This window comes from Gopherus flavomarginatus, chromosome 2, assembly GCF_025201925.1.
Source record: "Gopherus flavomarginatus isolate rGopFla2 chromosome 2, rGopFla2.mat.asm, whole genome shotgun sequence".
In the NCBI taxonomy this organism is placed as follows: Eukaryota; Metazoa; Chordata; order Testudines; family Testudinidae; genus Gopherus; species Gopherus flavomarginatus.
In genome coordinates, this window is record NC_066618.1 from 73,838,625 (window position 1) to 73,860,322 (window position 21,698).

General features: G+C 42.0%; 1 protein-coding gene across 3 annotated transcripts in view; it reads left to right on the forward strand.

Moving 5' to 3' along the window:
• The window catches only part of RARB (retinoic acid receptor beta), a 674,993-nt gene that overhangs the window by 585,266 nt on the left and 68,029 nt on the right, over positions 1-21,698 (forward strand). For all 3 annotated transcript variants that reach the window (XM_050938490.1, XM_050938491.1, XM_050938492.1), the window contains one exon: positions 8,225-8,366. In XM_050938490.1, the coding sequence (XP_050794447.1) occupies positions 8,225-8,366 (142 nt within the window). The remainder of the gene's footprint in view (positions 1-8,224; positions 8,367-21,698) is intronic.

Sequence of the window (21,698 nt, forward strand, 5' to 3'; positions counted from 1 at the left end):
GGCTCAGGGCTCCCGCAGCTGTGGGGAACTGCGAGCCCTTTAAATCCCCGCCCTAGCCCGGCCACCGGAACCACGGGCGGGATTTAAAGGGCCCTGGGCTTCCCGCAGTGGCAGGGAGCTTCGAGCCCTTTAAATCCCAGCCCCAACCTAGCCGCCGGAGCTGCGGGTGGGATTTAAAGGGCTTGGAGCTCCCCACCGCGGCAGGGAGCCCGGAGCCCTTTTAATCCCAGCCACGGAAGCTGGTGCCGTCCGGCACGGCGTACTGGCTCTTGCTGGTAGACTGGACTGGCTTACTTTCACCTCTGACTTTAGGATCAAATATGCATGGCTTACAACTAAAGGTTGCTTTCTCTTAACTGCCAGCCTTGCAAACTCAACGTGGAATGCGAGACTCAAGGTGGGTTCTTTTTTCTCAATCATCATCACAAGTACTCAAAGTTTTTTTCAGGCCAAATTCAGCTCTCATTGACACTTGTTTATGCCCCTTTTACTATGCTAACAAAATGAGTTTGCACCAACTGTAAGGTAACAATTCTGATTTGGAATTCTGACATCACAGATTCCAGCTCTTTCTTATCTTAGCGGTGTAAATTCTGTAGGGTTAACAAGAGTAAAAGTTTATTTTAGTAATTGAAGTAAACAGATACAATTGAGAAAGGTGTCGTATTTCTATAGTCCAGTTTAAAAGTAGAGCCACACATTAAAATGGTCCAGGGCCCAGTATTTTTTCTTGTACAAAAACCAGCCAATCTGAATTTAGAAATGGCTTGATAAATTCAGTTGTAGAGAAGCCTGTCCTAGTCCATCTTTATTTTCCTTTTACTAATATCCTAGGAAGATGCTTGATTTAGAAGCTCATTTTAAAGTCCATTTTGTGGTGCATCTGAAGAGCCACCAAATTCATAGTAACTGTATTTTTGGGTAATCACCGTTAATTCAAATGAGCCAAGCAGGCAACTTCTGAAGTGTGAGTTTGTATTTAAGTCTTTCTCAGTTGCTTACCACTTCAGCCACTTGTAAGTCCGTTTTTCAACTTGTAAACTATTTGCTGCTGTAAATGAGACTTGACATACAGTAGAGTAGCAAAACATATTTAATAAAACTTCTGGATCAGGTAATCTTCCTCCTCCTCCTCAGACAAAAAGTGTGTGTAACACTTGGCTTTAAATCATGTGACTTAGGAAAATCTGTTGAGAGAAAGTTCTGTTGCATTGTGTGGACTCATCCAACATTTTATTGGTGTTATATCAGGATAACCATCCCATAGGATTTTACGGGTTTATAATTCCTCTAAGAATTGAGTAAGAGAATGTTCAGCTTAACATTATCAAAGGTTTTGTCTACACAATGACTTCCTTTGTATTCATATGGCATTCTGAAGTCCTTTGTCACAGGTTATTAAATCGGTTCAGATGTTCTTTAAGCAGCCTAGCCTTGTACTAAACTCTTTCATGTTTAATATAGTAATAGACAAGTACTACAAAAGTAAATAGCAACTAGAGTTGAGGTGGAGTTTATCTGGCATTGTGTTAAAGTTACATAGATTACTTTGGCTTTAGTAACAGGCTTTATTTGCTCCTCTGTACATGTGGTTTCACGGGCCACACTTTACTTTCAACAGAGCAGATAAAGTATCAACACAATTAAAAGTGAAAAATAATCTGTCTACTTTGCCAGTGGTGAATGCTCAGGAAACATACACTGATACAATAGGTTTTGAATAATTTATGCCCAACCCTTTTTTCCCCCCTTGCAATCTGTAAATGAGGACACCTAATGCAGCATGGCCAGGAAGATACTCTATCCATCACCCATTAAGATAACAAGATTGTGGTGGAGGGGAAAAGGAGAAGGTATGCTTTTTAGACTACTATATTTTTGGAGCACAGAAAGGGTAAAAATATAACACTGAGATGTTTATCCAGAACTCTTTGTGTAAGAGAGCTGATAAGAGACACTTTGAAAACTAAAATGCTAAATTAGTTCCAGGTCTGTGGGACTCATGTATACTTTTCATTTTTCATCACTAAACTAGAAACACAGATTTTGTGTTCCTTTCCCAAGATGTGGGCATAAGCCACATTAGAACAATACATTTCACCCCTGATTCAAGTGCGCTATGGATGCTGTTGGAAACAAACAGAAGTTATGTGTTACAGAATGTTTTTCTCCATGGAATTAACGTACTAAATTTACAAAGATAATATCATTTTTGCTTGCTTTTGGTGCTGAGGTCCCTGTTCTCCCCATCACAGGAAATGTATGCAGTATTGTAATACCCATTAACAATAATGGAAACTGTTCATGTAAATGCCCCATGCCTCACAAACACAATAGATTCCTTGCAATGGTATTCAATACTAATAAAACAAAACATGAATTATGTTAAATCGGATTCTAACTCTATTTTTTGTTCACTCGTAATAAGTGATTCATGGCCTGGCTGATGGGTATTAATTGTGAACTCTAGTGGGTGAAAATGCCCTGTCTTTGTTTTTTATTAAATATATGGCAAAGTTAAATGTGTTTGAGGAGGTTTTATTAGGGGAGTAAACTGATCAGGTTTGCAAGCTAAATGGAAAGTCTCAGTCCGCTCAAAGGCTGTGAATTTCCAGAAAATCTAACCCAGCACCTGCCTTCGTTTGTGCTAGTGCACTTGGGGCAAAAAATGGAAGTAGGTCCAGTGTTCCATGAAATCAGTGCTGAACAGTGTCAGCTTTCCACCAGAATCTCTCCCCAGCAAAGAAGAGAATTCTAGGTGAGGGCCTATTAACATATCAAGGCAGGCAAGACTTGCACCTTACTGATAGCTGGGTGTACTTGCCAAAAGCAGCAAAAAGGATCATGGTATGTTATAGCTGGTCCAACATTTGGAATCTAGCCCTCCAGTGGTGAAAACACCTCCAGATTTATATAGAGTAATGGTTCTGGCTATAACTGAGCACTGGGCCTTAACAAATGTGCACTGTATACGTGAGAATATTTCTCTGCACCATGTGACCTCTGGTGATCAGATACTATAGTGACTTGCTATAAATACCTGGACTTCAATAGAGAGACAAGAACCTATCCCCCATCCTCACCCCCAAACTCTTCTGCTGTGCACTACAAAATGGGACAAGTGGGAAAACATGAAACCCCAGAGACTGTGTATCAAATCCTCAGCTATGCAGTACAGCAAGGAATAAACATTAAATGAGCAAGGAGAGGTCTAATTGTCAAAGTCAGGCCTTCCAGATACCATGTACTGAGGTGAGCTGTAGAATCCAAGACAGTCTGGGTGCTCATGCCCTAGATTTAATTGTTGCATCTTGAATTTATCACTTAGTATAAGTAAATATCTAAATGAAATGATGTCCCTCTTTGTAGGAGAAAAAGAGGAGATAGGGAAAATGTAGCTGCCATTGAGGAAATGAAATAAAAGTAGAATCCTCCCACCTGGGTAATTAAGACGTGTTTTTGACACTTAGGATCAGCAGGCAGTTAGTAAAACAAGAGCTATGGGTGAGATTCTGCAACCGCTGAGTGCAGCAATATCACTCTGGGAAGGGTGTGTAGAATGGAGGTGATTGGCAACATTTTCAGACTTCCTTGAAAGCAAGTGTTGAAGAGAAATTGTAGAGGATAAATCTTCCACCATGCTGTATGTGCTAGGCCAAGAACGCACTGGAGAGCTACAGTATTTTCCAAAGGGGACGTAAAAAGGGAATGCAGATGCCTTGATATTAACATAAGCATATAATTTACACTAGGCATTGTCTTTGTTAGAAAGCAGCTGCCAGGTGAGACCATTGACCATCCTGTTACATACTGATGTCACAAAGCTGAGTCATATGAATTTGAACAGTTAATAGATGATGGACTAATTAGATACAGAACTAGTTTGGTAAAATGGATGACCTGGTCAAGGCAAAGTTATTCTGAGAGTTGGATGTGATTTTTATCTGGAACATCAAATATTTACAGTCCTGGTGAAAACAGCTTTCCACATGAAAGTGTTCACAAGCAGTGAAGAAACAGAAGTGCATCTAATAAAAAATGCATACCTAGGGTGAAATTCTGATCAAAGTGGAAACAATGAGCGTTTTGTTACTGATTTCAGGGGGGCCAAGGTTGGACCCCAGTTGGCTGAAGACAGAACATACGGGTAACTAAAAAGCAAAGATTAGATCTGTTTGCCATAAATATGGAGGCCATCACATCAAAGTGACAAAATATCCAACACTGTGGGGGGATGCATTATAATGGAATAAAAGTATTCCTGTTATAAAAGTATGTCACTTTCAACAAATACTTCAGGAAATTGCATATGAAAACTGTATTTGTGCCCAAATATTTAAACTAGTTCACCACAGGACTGCCCAAAAAACTGTGGGCACAATTCTGTGTGTATTCCTACCAAAAACTTGTGGCTGCAAAGCAGAGGCCTAGTTGAAGCAGGTTTCAAAATCAGGTCACAAAAACGTAATTTCTGATTGCCGATTTATAATTAGGAAAACTTCTCTTATCAAAGTAGTAGTACTATTGTGGAATTTACCATGAAAGGATGCAAAATAACAGACTGGTCATCTGGACATCTTTGTCAGTGTCTGTCGAGAGGAAATTCTAAAAATCAAATGTTTTCAAATGCAATTTTTTAAGCTTTTTAAGTAAATCAGTTGCCACAAACATTTGTAAAAATGGTTTTTTATTGCCTTACAGAACAGTATTTAGCATATGGATGATATTCCTCAACAGCATTTCAATAATTAATTTTGAGTCAGGACCAGGGTGATAAATTTGAAAATATCCAGTCTATGAAAGCTAACAGGTCTGGGTTTTTTCCTGCATTTTTGTGCTAAATTCAGAATGAAAAGGAAACGTGACCTTTTAAAGAATTTTTATAGAGTATTTCCTTAAGAATTTTTTCAGTTAATCTTCTATTACACAGAAATTGTGCCATGAAAGAAACTCTTGTGTTTTGGGAGAGTTGTGGTTTTGTTTGTTTTTTTTGAGGGGTTAAACCTAAATACCAATTTTTTCTTTAAGCTTTCTCCTATTTAACTAATGGATACATGAACTCAGGGATGCTAGTGGTGTTTCTCTCCCTTCTGGAACTGAATCTCAGTGCTCTGTTTTGCTGTAAGGTTACAATCTCTCTGCCAAGGAGTGAGAGAACCTTTCTGCTAGGCCACCAGATCTAAGCCACCCTTTTAACCTGGGATTTTATTACAATCCATCAGGGAGGAAAAAGAGAAGGCGATCAGAACAAGTGACCTGTTAATGGGTGTCAAGTGGCTATAATGACCTATGTACTGCTGATTTATTTTGGGTTTTGTTTCCTCTGTTATCAGGGCTGGAGTGATTTTGTTGACAGTTTTTAATTCCAGCAGTGCCCACAATGTACTAGATACTAGTTCCTGCCCCAAAGAACTTGCAATTTAAGAAAGAGCAGACAGTCTTTTTATAGCATCTTGCAATGTTGATTACTGTTTTGTTAAATTATTCTAGTATCTCATTTCTTCTGAGAGGAGAGGAGATTCAGCTGCAGCATTGGAGACTTCTTGTGGTGGTTGTTCATTCAGGGCAACTTGCTGCTTGGTTTGTATGACGGATGTAAGCAATACAGTTCCCTTAGTAGCTGAGATGAAATTTCACCATCGATTCAATTTACATTCATAATGTCCTAGAGTCGGGGGACATGTTGACTGCCGCTGAGCTATGGACAGGTCACGTGGCACAATAGAAGCTGAATATTAAATGTACATCTTGGGGAAACAGGACAGGTAGCTCAGTGCTACACATGCCAGCTGTGAACTGATTTGTAGTGGTAGTCCACTGCGTTCATCATTTTTGCATTTGGAAGTTGGTAAAATACCCTGCGTACTTGGGCAAATCACTTTAATCTCCCCAGACTAGTGACTGTTGCTCTGCTCAGTGTTGCAATGCCTAACTGACTTGGGCTCCAAAGTGCCTAAGTCACTCTTGAAAAGGAAATCTGGGTCTTCATTCTACCCAGTGCCAGAGGCAAAACTGAGGATAGTTCTCTCTATCAGCGGGCTATTATGAGGATCAAATCCATGAATAATTGTGAGGTGTTCAGATACTACCATGTGGAAGGCTGTCTAAGTATCTGAATAATAGAGTTAGACTGTAAATATAATTATTATTCAGTCATTAAGCTACGGGACACATGTTTTCCCTCAGCAAGTAAATAAAACAGACAGACATGTTTGTACTAGTTGTCTCTTGAAAGGTTTCAAGCAATAGGTGTAACTTGTAGCATGAACACCCAGTGTTGACCTAAGTACAACCATAATGGGCTCTCAATAGTTCGGAAAGTTTTTCTTTGGCTTTTGTAATGTGATGTTCGATAACTTAAAGAAACAAAAGTTTTCTACCTCTTGACTGTATGTCTTCTAAAGTCAGTCAAAAGAACTAGCCCCAAGGAGGCTTTGACTCCACAAGGGCCCATGAACTATTGCACAAGGGGCCTGATTAAGCCCACGTCCAGACTACCCCGCCGTATCGGCGGGTTAAAATCGATTGCTCGGGGATCGATATATCGCGTCTAGTCTAGACGCGATATATTGATCCCCGAGCGCGCTTACATCGATTCCGGAACTCCATCAACCCGAACGGAGTTCCGGAATCGACACGGAGAGCCGCGGATATCGATCCCGCGCCGTCTGGACGGGTGAGTAATTCGATATTAGATATTTGACTTCAGCTACGTTATTCACGTAGCTGAAGTTGCGTATCTAAGATCGATTTTCCTCCCCTAGTCTGGACGAGGCCTAAGAAAACACTCTTCAATTCTTCTGACTGATGGAGAGATTTTCATAGCATTGACATCAAAAAAGCTCTAGGGGTGCAAGGGATTCACAGAATATCTGGTTTGGAAGGGACCTCAAGAGATCATCTAGTCCAACCCTCTGCTCAGAGCAGGACCAATCCCCAGACAGGTTTTTACCCCAGTTCCCTAAATAGCCCCCCTCAAGGATTGAACTCACAACCCTGGGTTTAGCAAACCAATGCTCAAACCGCTATCCCTCCCCCCATATCATGATTAGCCTTTATCTGCTGTCACCTCCCTGGTGATACTACCTGGAAGTCATGGCTAGTTGTTAAGAAGCTAAAAGACTATAAAATTATCTACTTACATATCTATAAATCACTATTAAGAAACGCTTTCATACGGTCTGCAATGAGTGCATCTTGGGCCAAATGAATTATGGATGCAGAACTATCATTACATCCCTTTTGATCAAACATTTTGCTGCTCTATAGAGTGTACACCTGTGGTTTGTTGAACACATTTTAAAAACCTCTCAGACCTCTCCAAATATTGAATTGGCAAGTGTTCCTACACAGTGGAGTGGTGTTGACTGAGATTTGATCCTGCTGGATGGTGAAACACTGTTGAAAATTTGAGTAGCAATATGAAACTTTCTAATAGAGCTCAGTTACAGAAATACTTTTGCTAAATATCTGTGGGCTGATCTGTAAAAATTCTTAGGGCATTGTGTCTTGTTGTTTTTAAGGTTGGCCAATATTTTCTCACCTAGTGCACACACAATTTCCATTAACTCTCTAACTCTCATTTCTCCCATTCTCTGTGAACTAACTCTTTCTTTCGATATAGATAGTGCACTTATATTTTTGGGAAGGTGTCCAGGTTCACAAATTAATATTCAGCCTGATGCTGGAAATCTTCCATGTGTGGAAATCTGGTTAATTTCAGTGAGGGTTCTGAGTGCTCTCAGTATTTGGCCCGCTTTACAATTATTTCATCTCTAACTGCAAAATAAAAATAGAAATCCTTCCAAAAACAAATGGAGAAGGGGTAACTGAGGCTGGAAGAAAGCATGCCATACTGGCTAGGGAGTTTGATTTTAAAGTGAATCAGTCAGGAGGGAACGGGGTTTATAACTAAATACATAAACCCAAGCTAACTTGTTTTATTTTAGCTTGGATGTCACAACATAAACCTAGAGCCTCATTTTCTGAATGGTTCTACTTACCTCAATCTTCTTTACCCTGACAGTAAAATAGTTTCCTTTATTTTTGATTGAAAGGTGCTCTTTATGTTGCAAGAAAAGAATATTCAACTTTTAATATTTATAAGGGCAGTAAGTTTATCATAATGTTGCACTCATGTTATTAACTTAGTAGGAGACTGGCTATGATTTATGTGTGAAGCCCAGGGATTTTATTTCATTATTTTTTTTCTGCTTAATTGCAGGGTTTTTTCCGCAGAAGTATTCAGAAGAACATGGTTTACACGTGTCACAGAGATAAAAACTGCATTATTAATAAAGTCACTAGAAATCGCTGCCAGTACTGCAGACTACAGAAGTGCTTTGAAGTGGGAATGTCCAAAGAATGTAAGTGGTTTCTAAAAACAGTTCTTCTCATTTGTGTTACCCCATACATATGGAGATCCTGTGGGAAATAGTAATATAATTAAAGAACTGTATCATAATGCATATGCACAAAGGTGACACAATTTAAGTTTCACAGGCAACCTTAAATCTGGCATTTCCTAACTTCCAAGTGCTTGACCTTGCAACCTAAATAAGGTTATTTTAATGTAGGTTTTTTATGTAATATATCAGATGCGCAATATGGGCACGCAAATGTGGATGTGAAAACATTACAGGGACACTTTCAACTTTTATTTTTTGTAATTAGTTCAATAGTATGTCCTAAACTTAAAACAAAATCCTTTAACAGATTCCCTGTTTTAAAAATAAATAAATACAAAAATTATCACGTGTATCAGTTTCAAGGTGGTGCACCTGTTTCCTCCCCTCTGTGGTCCACTCCAGGAGTTCCCAGTCTCCAGCTGTCTCTGGGCAGGGACCCTTGTCCCACTCTCTTCTGACCAGGACTTTTAAGGCTGCACAACTGTCTGCCTTACTCTGTGATAACCCCAGCAAGCCAGTCTGCCTAACAGCCAGCACCTGGGCTTTGCTTCCATTCTGGGGGCTATGACCAGTGTCTTGACAGCAGTTATAAGTCACCACACCTGTCTTTCTAAGTAAACACCTTTATTCTCATGGTAAAAGCATCACCGAAAAAACACATACAGCTAATAAAAAGAACCTACTACACAGATGCTTATCAGAGGTCACCCCCAACTCCAACAAGGGCACTGGTAGGTGTCAGTCTTTCCAACCCTTTTGCAAGCATTGAGCTCCCCCTAGGATCCAAGGTCCTGTCCATTTGCTGGATCAGAAAGAAGGTCTTGTGTCAGTGCAAATGTATCCCAAAAGTCCTTTCTCTGTGTATTGGTCTCTGAAAACCTAGTCTGAACTAGTGTATGTAAGCTTCCTTTCCCATATGGAGGGGTGCGTCTCTGGAGGGGGCTTACAGCCTAAGCGATTCACCTTAATCACCCTCTCCCCTCCCATGCACGCACAGACTGGTTTTGGTTCCTGGAGGCATTGTGGTAGCCTTCCCCTCCCCACAGGAGTCACATACAGTCCCTGGCCCACAGTGATCTGTAAACTTAATACAGTATGGTCACCAAAGATATTGCAGGGGATTGTAATTATCTGTCACAATAAGGATTTTTCTTCTCCCTGTTTTATAGTTTAGAAATGTTTTTGGATAGGCGTAAGAGCCACATTACATAAATATGTTGAAAGCCTTTCATCTCTGCCCCCCTTCTTCTTCCTGAACAGCCTGCTGCTTTGCTGCTGTGTCTTTTTCTGTGTGACTTTTAGCAAGGTGACCACCCATCCCTTATTTTAAGGGATGGCGATTGACAACTTTAAATGTTAAATTGAAGTTTATGATGATTGCATTGTATATTTGAAGCAGTACAAATGTACACTTGAGAGAAAAATACATGCTATGCTAAGAGAAATGGTGTTTCCCTAAAAATGTCCCTTAAAATAAAGCGTTGTCCCTTACTTTTCATGGGTTTTTCCCTCCTTATTTCCATCCAACAAAGGTGGTCACCTTAGTTTCAGCTCTGTTGCTACAATTAGACAGTACTCCTCCCCACCCCCCGTCATGAATCTGACTGGAACACAAAGTGCTGCCAATGAGCAAAGTGAGCAGAGTAAGCAAACAAAAGACAAAAAAGAAGTATTTGCATATCTCTGTGTTCTAGTAATCTTTGGGGTTACTTGTGACATTTGTTGGTGCAAAATGTTCAGATGGAAATGTGATTTGACTTATTTTTCTTTCAAGCAGAGGGTGTCCCTTTATGTTTTATAGTGAAAGTTTTCATACTTGTTTTGCAATCTCTAGGGGTGATTTAAAAAAAGTTCACTTTTTTGTGTCATGTAATGGTGGCAAAAATACTCCCCCCCCTTTTTTTTTTTTAAATTAAGATTATTTTTATTTTATTTTTTGAACATGGGCCACTCAACAATGGCTGAAGTTTAGAAGCTGAAACTTTCCAGGTGCCTCATACTTATTGAAGGGCTAGTGTGCAAACCAATCTGTGTGTGAAAAATAAATTGATAAATGACAGCAATGTAGTAAAAAGTGTTTGTAAAATAAATTTTACATACATTAACTGCATCATAGTACGTATCAGTGATAAGGATGACTATGTATGTATGCGCACACCAGATAATGGACTAGTCCTGTTGTCCTTTCTCAGTCAGATCTCCCATTGACTCTAGTAGCTTCAGTCCAGCAAGTGGTCATAACCATTAGAGAAATCCTGGGAGAGGAAAATATAGAAATGAAGTTTCCATTCTTAGATCCCCCTAGAGACATTTTAAACTTGATGAAAGAATCATAACACGAAGAGAGAATGATAACCAAACTCTAAGGGCTTGTCTACACTACCGTGTGGGGTCAATCTAAGATATGCAACTTCGGCTATGTGAATAGCATAGCTGATGTCGACAGACTTAGATCTACTTACCATGGTGTCTTCTCTACGGTAAGTCAACAGCTGATGCTCTTCCGTCGACTCTGCTTGCGCTTCTCGTCTGGTGCAGTACCAGAGTCAACGGGATAGTGCTCAGCGGTCGATTTTTCGCGTCTGTACTAGATGCGATAAATCGACCCCTGCTGGATTGATCGCTGCCCACCAATCCAGCGGGTAGTGTAGACAAGCTCTTACTTAAGCTAGAGAATTAATTCAAGCAACTGTCATTCTTAAATTACATGAAACTTCCCAAAAAGAGTACAGAGTGATAAACTGTGTATGAGAGAGCCGAAAAGATCCTAGAGTCTCCTATTGGCCAGGGTCCAGTATAAGGAATCTGATAAACCATCTGCCTTGCATGTAATGAAATCTTTCTGATACCCATATTAAGTAACATAGCACTGCAAGAGTCAGTATAGTTAAAGGAGGTGAGTGACTGAACATTTCTAATATACACCATTATCTTCCTAAATTTATAACTCTATAACAGGGATCGGCAAGTGGGAGCCGCGATCAGCTGAACCTGCGGATGCTGCAGGTAAACAAACGGGCCTGGTCCACCAGCGAATTTCCCTGACGGACCGTGTGCCAAAGGTTGCCGATCCTATTCAAGAGAAACCTCTTCATAAAATGTGGTGTTTTGTGTGTGTGTGTGTGTGTGTGTGTGTAAACATATGTGCTTATTTTATGTGGTGGGAGGGGTTGTATAGTCCAGTATGGACGATGAACTCTTTATTTTCCCCCCTTACATTGTAAGGGGCCATCATTTGATAAGTGTATGTAAAGTGCCTAATAGTGTCAGACAGTCCCTGACTCAGACCTCTAAGGGTGTGACTACATTGCATCTGGGTATGACTACATTGCATCTGGGAACAAGCCTCCCTGTCCGGGCCCAAAGACTGGTGCTAGCAGGGCTTGTGCTAGTGCTCTAAAAATAGATGTGTAGACATTGCAGCACAGGCTGGAGCTCAAGCTCTGAAGCCTGGGAGCCAGGGGTGGGCTTGAGAACTTGAATCACAACATCTACACAGCTATTTTTAGAGCACTAGCATGAGTCCCACTAGCATGAGTCTGTGGCCTGGGCTAGAAGGCTCACTATTTCTGCTCAGGCTAGCATGCTAAAAGCAGCAGTGCGGCATGGGACGTGGCTCAGGCTAGCCACCTGAGTCCAAGCCCACTGGACCCCATGGGTCTGGGCTTGGACAGCTCGCCCAAGCAACCACCTGTGCTAAAATGTGCATACAGCTATTTTTAGTGTGCTAGCTTGAGCGGAGCTAATGTGAGTCTGTCTGCCCAGGTTGGGAGCATGCTGCCAGCTGCAGTGTAGATATACCCTTAGGGCTCATCTAGATAAACTGCTAGTGCACAGCATGCTAGTGTGCGGTAGATTTACACTTCCGCTTGCCATGCACTGACTCTTCATCTATCCAAGCCCTGCTGATACCACAATACACAATGAATTCTGTGACAGACATTCCTTATTATTTGTATGTGGAGATATACAGCAGGCTAAATGCTTCTCTTCCCCAATCCCAATAAAGAATAACCTGAGGGGCTAGGGAGTAGAGCATTGTGGCCAGAGGAAAGGGGATGGCTTTCAAACCACTTGAGGATCTCTGATGCTGAGGGCATCTATAAGGAAAACTGGCTTCTATGCTGTGATTTTTGTCCCCAAACCCTAAGCAGTAGGGTTTCTATGTGAGCCATACTTTCACTCGCTCTTCTACCACACGGGGAATAAATGCCACGGTACAGAGCTTCCAGCAGTTCTCATCCGGGCAGGATCATTCCAGGTTTTCCAAATGAGTAACAGGTAATTGGCAAGTTGACATGGCATCATGTCACTTACAGACCCTGCTGGAGTATGAACCTTCCAGACCATGCTGAGGAAGGGGTTAAGTGAAATGCTTGTTCATTAATTTGTATAGTACAGTGTGTGGTTCTGTGATTTATTTTTGTTTTTTAATATATTGTTCGCTGGCAAAAATCAACATGATATAGATTTAGGGGGTGATGAAAGTCACTTACCAGCCCCCAATATATGCTGGCCTCCACGGGTTCTGTAGCTGTTGTGAAATAACCAGCATATTATGTTCTGAAATGTCACATTAGAGTTGGGTTTGGAAATCTCAGTAGGATGATTCTAAAAACAAAAGAGGAGAGTCAATTATTACGATGTTCTTTGCCAATCACTTTCAATTAACTTGTACTCCTGCTAATTTTCAAGAGAAGCCACAAAAAACTGTAGGTCCTACATAAACATGCTGTATTTCTTTAATATTTCTTTGCAAATGAATGAAGAAATTCTTTTAAATAAGAGCAGTTAGAATGCAGAGTGCCTTCCACACAATATTAATATATGAGACCAAACTATGTAGTATTTTCCCTTTGAAAGCAGTAGTATTTCAGAATTGAAAGACCTTAAAGCCTTCTTTTTAATTTGTTCTTACCCAAATGTCTGCAGTTTTCAATGCATTTCTTGAGATGTTTGTGTAAGCAAAGGCATATTTACTAGAGGTTTGTTAGGATTTGATTTTTTTAAACTACCCTTTTCCCCATTTCATTTCCTTTCTGGCTGCAGCTACTTTACTCCATGGCATTCGTGCCATGAACAAAGGACAGTAAAAGGTACTTCAGGAGGCATGTAGGAAAACAAACCTACAATATTAATCAGTCCCAAATGGAAAAGTTAACCACGGTGGACAACTGCAAATGGGAACCCAAATGCCTATTCCTGAGGGCAAAGGAGGAATGAATACACTTCAACTGTGCAGATTCTGTGTGCGCGCATGTGTATTCTGTAGCTCGCTTACAGAAACACAGAAGAGAAATCCCTGTATTTTCTTTTAAAGAAAATTTCAAAAATACTTGCGCTCACATTCAGCTTCCAGTGAGTTAAATGGGAGTTATGCATAGACATCTGAAGAACTGCAGTCAATGCTGTTGATGGGATTTTAAAGATATAGGCACAGTATTTTGGAAGACAACGGGCTTGTGTGTTTCTTGCATATTTGAAAATAAAAATCAGTGAATGGCAAAGTGCAGTGAATTTATATTTCCTTACTAGCTTATTCTCTTTCAACTACAACTTACTTTGTGGTCTGATTCATTGAGAGAGGTTAGTGGCAGACGTGCCCCTAGTGCAGCTACATGATTATTTATTTGAGTTATGATAGTGACTATCAGGCCCAAGTGAGATTGGGCTTCATTGTGCTAGCAAATATATAGTGAAAGATGGCCCTGGCCCCAAAGAACTTACAATCTAAACAGACAGAGTGTGGGAGGGGAAACAGAGGCACAGAAAAGTTAAATTATTTGCTCATTGTCATACAGCAGATCAGAGAACAGAACTCAGAATAGAGCCCATATCTCATGACTCCCAGCCCAGTACCTTTATCTTGTGGACCAGACCGCCTTGGGAAGATATGAGCTCAGATCTTTGGATTCAGAGTCTCAAGTGACAAAAGCTGCGCAGTAGAACCAAGCAAGCCTTCCTAGTGTGCAGTACATGAGGGGTTGGTTATGTTGTGTGAGCCTGCTATGCAAGATCACATGGTGCATGCACAGAGGCTTATGCCCTAGTGATGTGTGAGCAAGCAGGGTTATGACCCAAACACCAGCAGGGAGCATCATTCAAGGAATTCCTTTTAGGTCTTCTTAAAAACAGAGATCTCAATAATTTTTTAAAATGTAACACTTAAGAGACTGTAATCATGTTACCTAACACAGGACTGTGAGCTGCTGCTGAATGAGGAGGTATGCTGTGGTTGACAGGATCTCAGTAGCTGATGAAACCTCAGGAAACTAAGGCAGGAAACTTTCTGCCTTTTTATTACATTTGTGTTAATGGTGAGGCATCATCCTACTCTGCCCTCAGTTGTTGGGAACAAGGCACGCTCCTGTCTGCGTTCATGGGCTGGTAGAACTAACACAGGTGCGCAGTGAGGCCTTATACAGTTATAGAATAGGCAGGATACAGAGTAGAATTGCTTCAACAATGGGCTTATTCAAGCAGTATACTGGAGAAACCACCTTAATAGGGTGAAATGTATCCCTCTCAGTACAAATCCAAAGTATCCTGAACTCCTTCCATGCCCATTTTGTGGGGAGCCGCCTTTCATACATGGCAGCTGCTGCCCTTCCCAGGCCTCTTTGTGTGAAGGCTTTAGACCACAGGATTCAAGTATTGTAGTTGTTGGTTCCGTGGCCCCACTCCAGACTTGCCCCACATATAGATTTGCGATTCTGCTTACAATTTGCTTTGCTTGTTTGGAAACATTACCATAAAGTGGGGAATCTATTGCATTTAAAAACACACCCACTGCCTCTTTACCCACATTATTTTAGAATTCTGTGCCTTGGAATATTTTGGGGTACATGCTTCTCCTGGCATATGGTCAAAAGCTGCTTCGGAACTAAGTTGACTTCTAAAGTGGTGGGGCTGCAGACTAAACAAAGCATTTTATCAACAAGAATGGGATCTCTATTCAGATATCGAAAGAGATGTGATCTAAGCCCTGGAGTGGGAGCCAAGAACTCCTGAATTCCTACCCCAGCTGACAATGTCTGTTTCTTCTGTCCTCTTTGGCCAACCAGTTTCCCCATGTGTAAAATGTGACTTACAAACCTGACTCTCTGCAGTTTTGGGAGAATTAATTTATGTTTGTAAAGGGCTTTGAAGATGAAAAATCTTAACTGTGATAATTTCGCTGAAGGGAAGCATTTGAGAAAAGGAAAAACAGGGAAACTCTGAAACCAAGCCACACAAATCAGGTTCTTCAATCTGTGAAATTGCATAGGCTCAGAAAGTCAAGCCCCAAACATTCTTGTATCCCCAATATAGAGCTGTTTTGGGAAGAGAGAGAGCAAAGCGGGTATAAGGGTGCTTCGTTTGTTTGAGTACACAGTATATGTTTGTTTTCATGTGTTTAAAAACACAGTAGTCTAATGTTAAGGACAGTCACATACTACGGATGATGTATTCTTTATGATTTGGTGCTGAAAATGAATAATGGAATGTTTTATATTCAATTAAAATTTGGTTGTAGAGAGCAGAGTTCTGCTGGCTGCACATGGTTTCTGTGGTTAATCAAACATCTTTGCTATTGAGATGTTTTAATGTCTTCAGAGAAGCAGATCCCTTTATTTTCTCTGAGATCTGTGTTTTTTTAAGCCTTTCCTTCTGATTTTTGCACTGCTTTTAATGCCAGTTTTAATGTTTAAAGGAGCAACTTAGATAGAGTACATTATGAATAATAACATTCAATGTTCTGTGACAATGGTTATGTAATAGCAGTAATTGCATCAACTCATCCAATGCGCTTTTTTCTCCAGTGCCATGTACAGCAAATTAATAGCCCATGAATTCATTTGCAGCTTGTTGTGTTTCAGAAAGTATTTCAGGAGGCAATTAATAAACTGCTAAAGAAAATAGCAAAAAGCATTTTTTTATCTATTATATTAACTCTCCAGCTGAACCGTTTACTGGCACCTTTTGTTGTGTGACCTAAGGAAATTCTCTTTTAATTTCTGACTCAATCACACCGTGACTCTTGAATCTTGCTCAAGTCAAGGCAGTTTGATAATTAGTCTGATCATTATTTTCTTAAATGTGGAGAGAAAAAGTAAAATGTGCTGTATACTTCTGCTTCATTCATTGCTTTTCAAGATTTGTAACTTTAAACCATCATGTGATCATGTTGCAACACTCAGAGAGAAAATGTAGTTGTATGAACTAGGAATTGAAGGCCCAACATCACTTGGCACAATTCCCATGTTTCTTTGTCAGCAGCCAGGCTGAGCTCTCTGTAGCCATTGCCCTTATGATGTATGCTTAAGTCCGGGGTAGAAAGCAGGTCAGGGGAAGGGTGAAGAGGTGATACTGGAGGAGCACATAAAAATCAGTGGTTTGCTTCACAGGACCAATGGGAAAAGAAAAAGTGAGGGAAATCCTCTAATGCTGCTGAGCAAAACACAGGGAAAGTCAAGTTCTTACTGTTTCACTGGGACAAGAAGGAATTGAGAGCAGAGCTCGGGTTCAGAACCCAGGGGGAAATGAGAGAACAGTGAGATTCCTGTAATGCAGGCCAGACCCCAGGGGGAAGCATGGTACATGCTGCAAGGGATGCCAGTCTGGTTCTAGAACTGACTTTTCTTTCTCTTCTCCTTTAACACTGAGTTTCCTTTCATTTTCTGTTTCACTTTTTCCAGTCTCTGTCATTTCTTATCCAAGTGAAACAGTAAGAACCATTTATTTTAAAATACAAGAGGAAATGCTAGGCCTTGGCTCCCTCTCTTTTAATAATAACAATATTTTGAAAAACAGTTTGCCTCCTATGAGCTCTTGCTTTCTTTGAGAACTAAGCATAAAGGAAACATTTCTGATCGGCTCACATAAAGATGGATTACAGGTCCTCACCTGGAAGTTACACTAAGGGTATGTCTACATCTACAATTTTGCAGCGCTGGTTGTTACAGCTGTATTAGTACAGCTGTATAGGGCCAGCGCTGCAGAGTGGCCACACTTACAGCAACCAGCACTGCAAGTGGTGTTAGATGTGGCCACACTGCAGCGCTGTTGGGCGGCTTCAAGGGGGGTTCGGGGAACGCGAGAGCAAACCGGGGAAGGAGACCAGCTTCGCCGCGGTTTGCTCTCGCGTTCCCCGAACTACCCTGCAAACCGCAGGGAAGGAGACCTGCTTGCTCGGGGGTTCGGGGAACGCGAGAGCAAACCGGGGAAGGAGACCAGCTTCGCCGCGGTTTGCTCTCGCGTTCCCCGAACCACCCTGCAAACCGCAGGGAAGGAGACCTGCTTGCTCGGGGGTTCGGGGAACGCGAGAGCAAACCGGGGAAGGAGACCAGCTTCGCCACGGTTTGCTCTCGCGTTCCCGGAACCACCCAGCAAACCGCAGGGAAGGAGACCTGCTTGCTCGGGGGTTCGGGGAACGCGAGAGCAAACCGGGGAAGGAGACCAGCTTCGCCGCAGTTTGCTCTCGCGTTCCCCGAACCACCCTGCAAACCGCAGGGAAGGAGACCTGCTTGCTTGGGGGTTCGGGGAACGCGAGAGCAAACCGGGGAAGGAGACCAGCTTCGCCGCGGTTTGCTCTCGCGTTCCCCGAACCACCCTGCAAACCGCAGGGAAGGAGACCTGCTTGCTCGGGGGTTCGGGGAACGCGAGAGCAAACCGGGGAAGGAGACCAGCTTCGCCGCGGTTTGCTCTCGCGTTCCCGGAACCACCCAGCAAACCGCAGGGAAGGAGACCTGCTTGCTCGGGGGTTCGGGGAACGCGAGAGCAAACCGGGGAAGGAAACCAGCTTCGCCGCAGTTTGCTCTCGCGTTCCCCGAACCACCCTGCAAACCGCAGGGAAGGAGACCTGCTTGCTCGGGGTTCGGGGTACGCGAGAGCAAACCGGGGAAGGAGACCAGCTTGATTACCAGAGGCTTCCTCAGGTATGCTGGGATATCTGCTTATTCCACGGAGGTCAAGAAAAGCGCTGGTAAGTGTCTACACTTGATTACCAGCGCTGGATCACCAGCGCTGGATCCTCTACACCCGAGACAAAACGGGAGTATGGCCAGCACTGCAAACAGGGAGTTGCAGCGCTGGTGATGCCCTGCAGATGTGTACACCTCCTAAGTTGCAGCGCTGTAACCCCCTCACCAGCGCTGCAACTTTGTGATGTAGACAAGCCCTAAAGCATGGCTACTATGGTGATCCTTTCAGTGCTCTCTGCTGCATTCTCTGCATTGTCACAGAGACCAAACTTATTTGATCATATACACTGTGTTTGCAGCATTCATTTGCATCCATAAATCCTAGTCCTTGCTGACAATAAATGTGAACCTTTCCCATATTTTGTTTAATAAGATTTTTTTTATTAAATTTGTGACACCCAGAATGATCACATAGAATTGTAGTTTCATCACTCTGCGGTATCCAGTTTACCTCTGAAATACCCACTGGTCTTTGAGGAGGGAGGGCAGAGTTTGTGGTGTTTGGATATTTTGTATTATAACGTCTGCCTTTGGCCCTTGTAGAAGGTAAATTGCATTGAATAACACTGAGTTCCTGTAAAAAATTGTGCTCTTTTCCTGCATTACAGGTGGGATTTTAATACAGACTTTGCACTTCCGTAGAGCCTTCTGTCTAGTTGTCTCAAAGTGCTTTGCAAACATTAATGAGTTAAGCTGTAATATGCTGCTGTGAGGTATTACTGTTCCTGGTTTTGCAGAAGGGAAAATTAAGGCACAGAGAGGGAAGTTACTTATCCAAAGTGACACAGCAAGTCTTTGGCAGAGTGAGGAATAGAACTGAATTTGCTGAACTCCAAAGACCATCCTTGCTTAAGGGAATTACGTTTGATCGGGGCACATACATAGGATTTTTCCCCCTACACTTAATAACATTATTCTAACCATACTTTTTTCTTTCACTACACTTTTTAACCATTTCTTTTAAAATCAGTAATTTATGGTACAAAATGGAAATTTTTAGCTGCATGCAACACAGTGGGGGTTTTTGGTTGTTTTGTTTTTTTTATTGTTTTGTTTATTGTTGTTTCTATTGTGTTTTGTTTTGTTTTTTTGCTTTGAAGACAAAGCTCATGCTCTCCTTGTGGTCTGCTATGTAAAAATGAAGTTGCACTTCAAGTTTGAACCTGTATAAAACTATCACACGAATTGACACAATTGGAAGTCTCTCCAAGTGAATCCCAAGCCTGAGTCAGTAGAGGCTGAGCTAATTCCAGCCCTTGCAATAGACTAGATGTTGCCTCTGGGTCAGGGTCATCAGCGGCTAGCAACAAAGGAAAGCCACCTGGGTATACGTCATCTGTGAGTAGGGTGACCAGACAGCAAATGTGAAAAATCGGGACGGGGGTTGGGAGTAATAGGATCCTATATAAGAAAAAGACCAAAAAATCAGGACTGTCCCTATAAAATCGGGACATCTGGTCACCCTATCTGTGAGTAAGACAGGTTCCACGTGAGACAGGGCAGAACTCCCATAGCTCCGAGTGTCTTGATCTTCTGAATGGTGGACAAGGTTTCTCCTACTGTCCAGCCACATTCCTTAGTGGAAGGTTCTGGAGGTTCAGATATTTTCAGTGAAGGAATTCTCAACAGGAGGTGACTTGGATTTCTTTGGCTGCCCATCCACTTTTATGTCAACCCACAATTTTGTGCTGTCAGTATCCTTGTGGTGGATCTATATTATCAGTCAGTTCCCTACTAAAATGTATTAATTTCATTCAATCTGGGATATCTCTTTCCCTGCTTCTTCAGCATGGCCCTGAAAGGCTCGCCTGGTTTCCCTGTTGCTCCTTTAGGACATGGCTCTTTTTGCTCTGATGTGTGTGAATTTGTTTTGTTTTTAAGCATTGCGCCAAACCTTGCTCCCTCGAGACTGTTAGCATCCAATCCCATGACTTTCTCAGCCTTGTTTCAGTGCTCACATGCTTCCTTTGATGCTGAGCTCAGTGCTTTGGCCTCTCTCAAGCCTTCGATGTTTGCTCAGGTGCTTGGGATAACTTTGATACATTGACACATCTCTTCTCTCTTGGCCCCACAGTGCCATGTAATGGTGTTTTCCTGTACCAATTCACTGGATTTTCCTGCCAGTTTTCTGCATCTGCATTCTTTATGCTCCTGTGTATTTTTTTTTCTTTGCACACATTTATGTCAGGATGTGGTCCTCTCTGAACCTGGAGGAGAAAGAAAAGTAGATGTTACAGAAATATCAGTCTGCGATGAATAAATTGGCTGCATCCTCTGCATTGGAGCTGATTGCACGGTTGTCAGGTCTGCCTAAAAACAATACCTAGAGCTGCCAGTTTCATGGGGAATGCATAAGTTGTTCCAGGAGCCATTCCCAAAAGTCTCCTGTAAATCTGGCCTGCAGCTATCCCAGAGCACTTAAGGGCTTGTTCTCATAGGATAAGCCCCACTGCTTTGAGGAAGCCTATGTCAACACACACCCAACTTCCCACTGGTGTGCTTGGATGTACTTCATCATTCCTTGGAAGTCTCAATAATCTTCACCGTTCATTTGCCCAAGGCTGAGTTCTCCAAACTGTATTGATATTTTGCTATTTGTTGGTCACTTTGATGAAGTCTAGTGAGAGAAGTAATACAAGATGTGTGCTATTTAGATATTGATGATGTCGGGAAGATGCAAAATGTGATTGGCTAAATATCACTCTACAGCAGTGAGACAGTGGCACTGCTCTAAGGATCTGTTTTTTTGTTGTTGGGTTTTTTTTCTCTGCTTTTAAAGAATCTGGCTAGGTCATTCAGATTTGACTTCACCCCTGTTCAGGAATCCTCAAAAGCCAAGATAATCAGCTCCCTAAATCAGAACACCTTTCAAATAGCATTGCTGTGTCCTCGTGTAACCCACACAGCTTCTGGGTGTGGTATTCTGTCCCATCTAGTGGCACCGTTGTCATAACCTAATCCCAGATTTGGACCTTAGCTTCCAAAATATGGGGGTTAGCATGAAAACCTCCAAGCTTCGTTACCAGCTTGGACCTGGTAAAGCTGCCACCACCCAAAAAATTAGAGTGTTTTGGGGCACTCTGGTCCCCCCTCCAACCTTCCCTGGGGACCCCAAGACCCAAATCCCTTGAGTCTCACAACAAAGGAAAATAAACCTTTTCCCTTCCCCCCTCCAGGTGTTCCTGGAGAGATACACAGAAGCAAGCTCCGTGAATCTAAACAGAGGGATTCCGCCCTCTCTGTTTCCAGTCCTGGAAACAGAAGTACTTCCTTCTTCACCCAGAGGGTATGCAAAGTCAGGCTAGTAAATCTAACACACACAGATTTC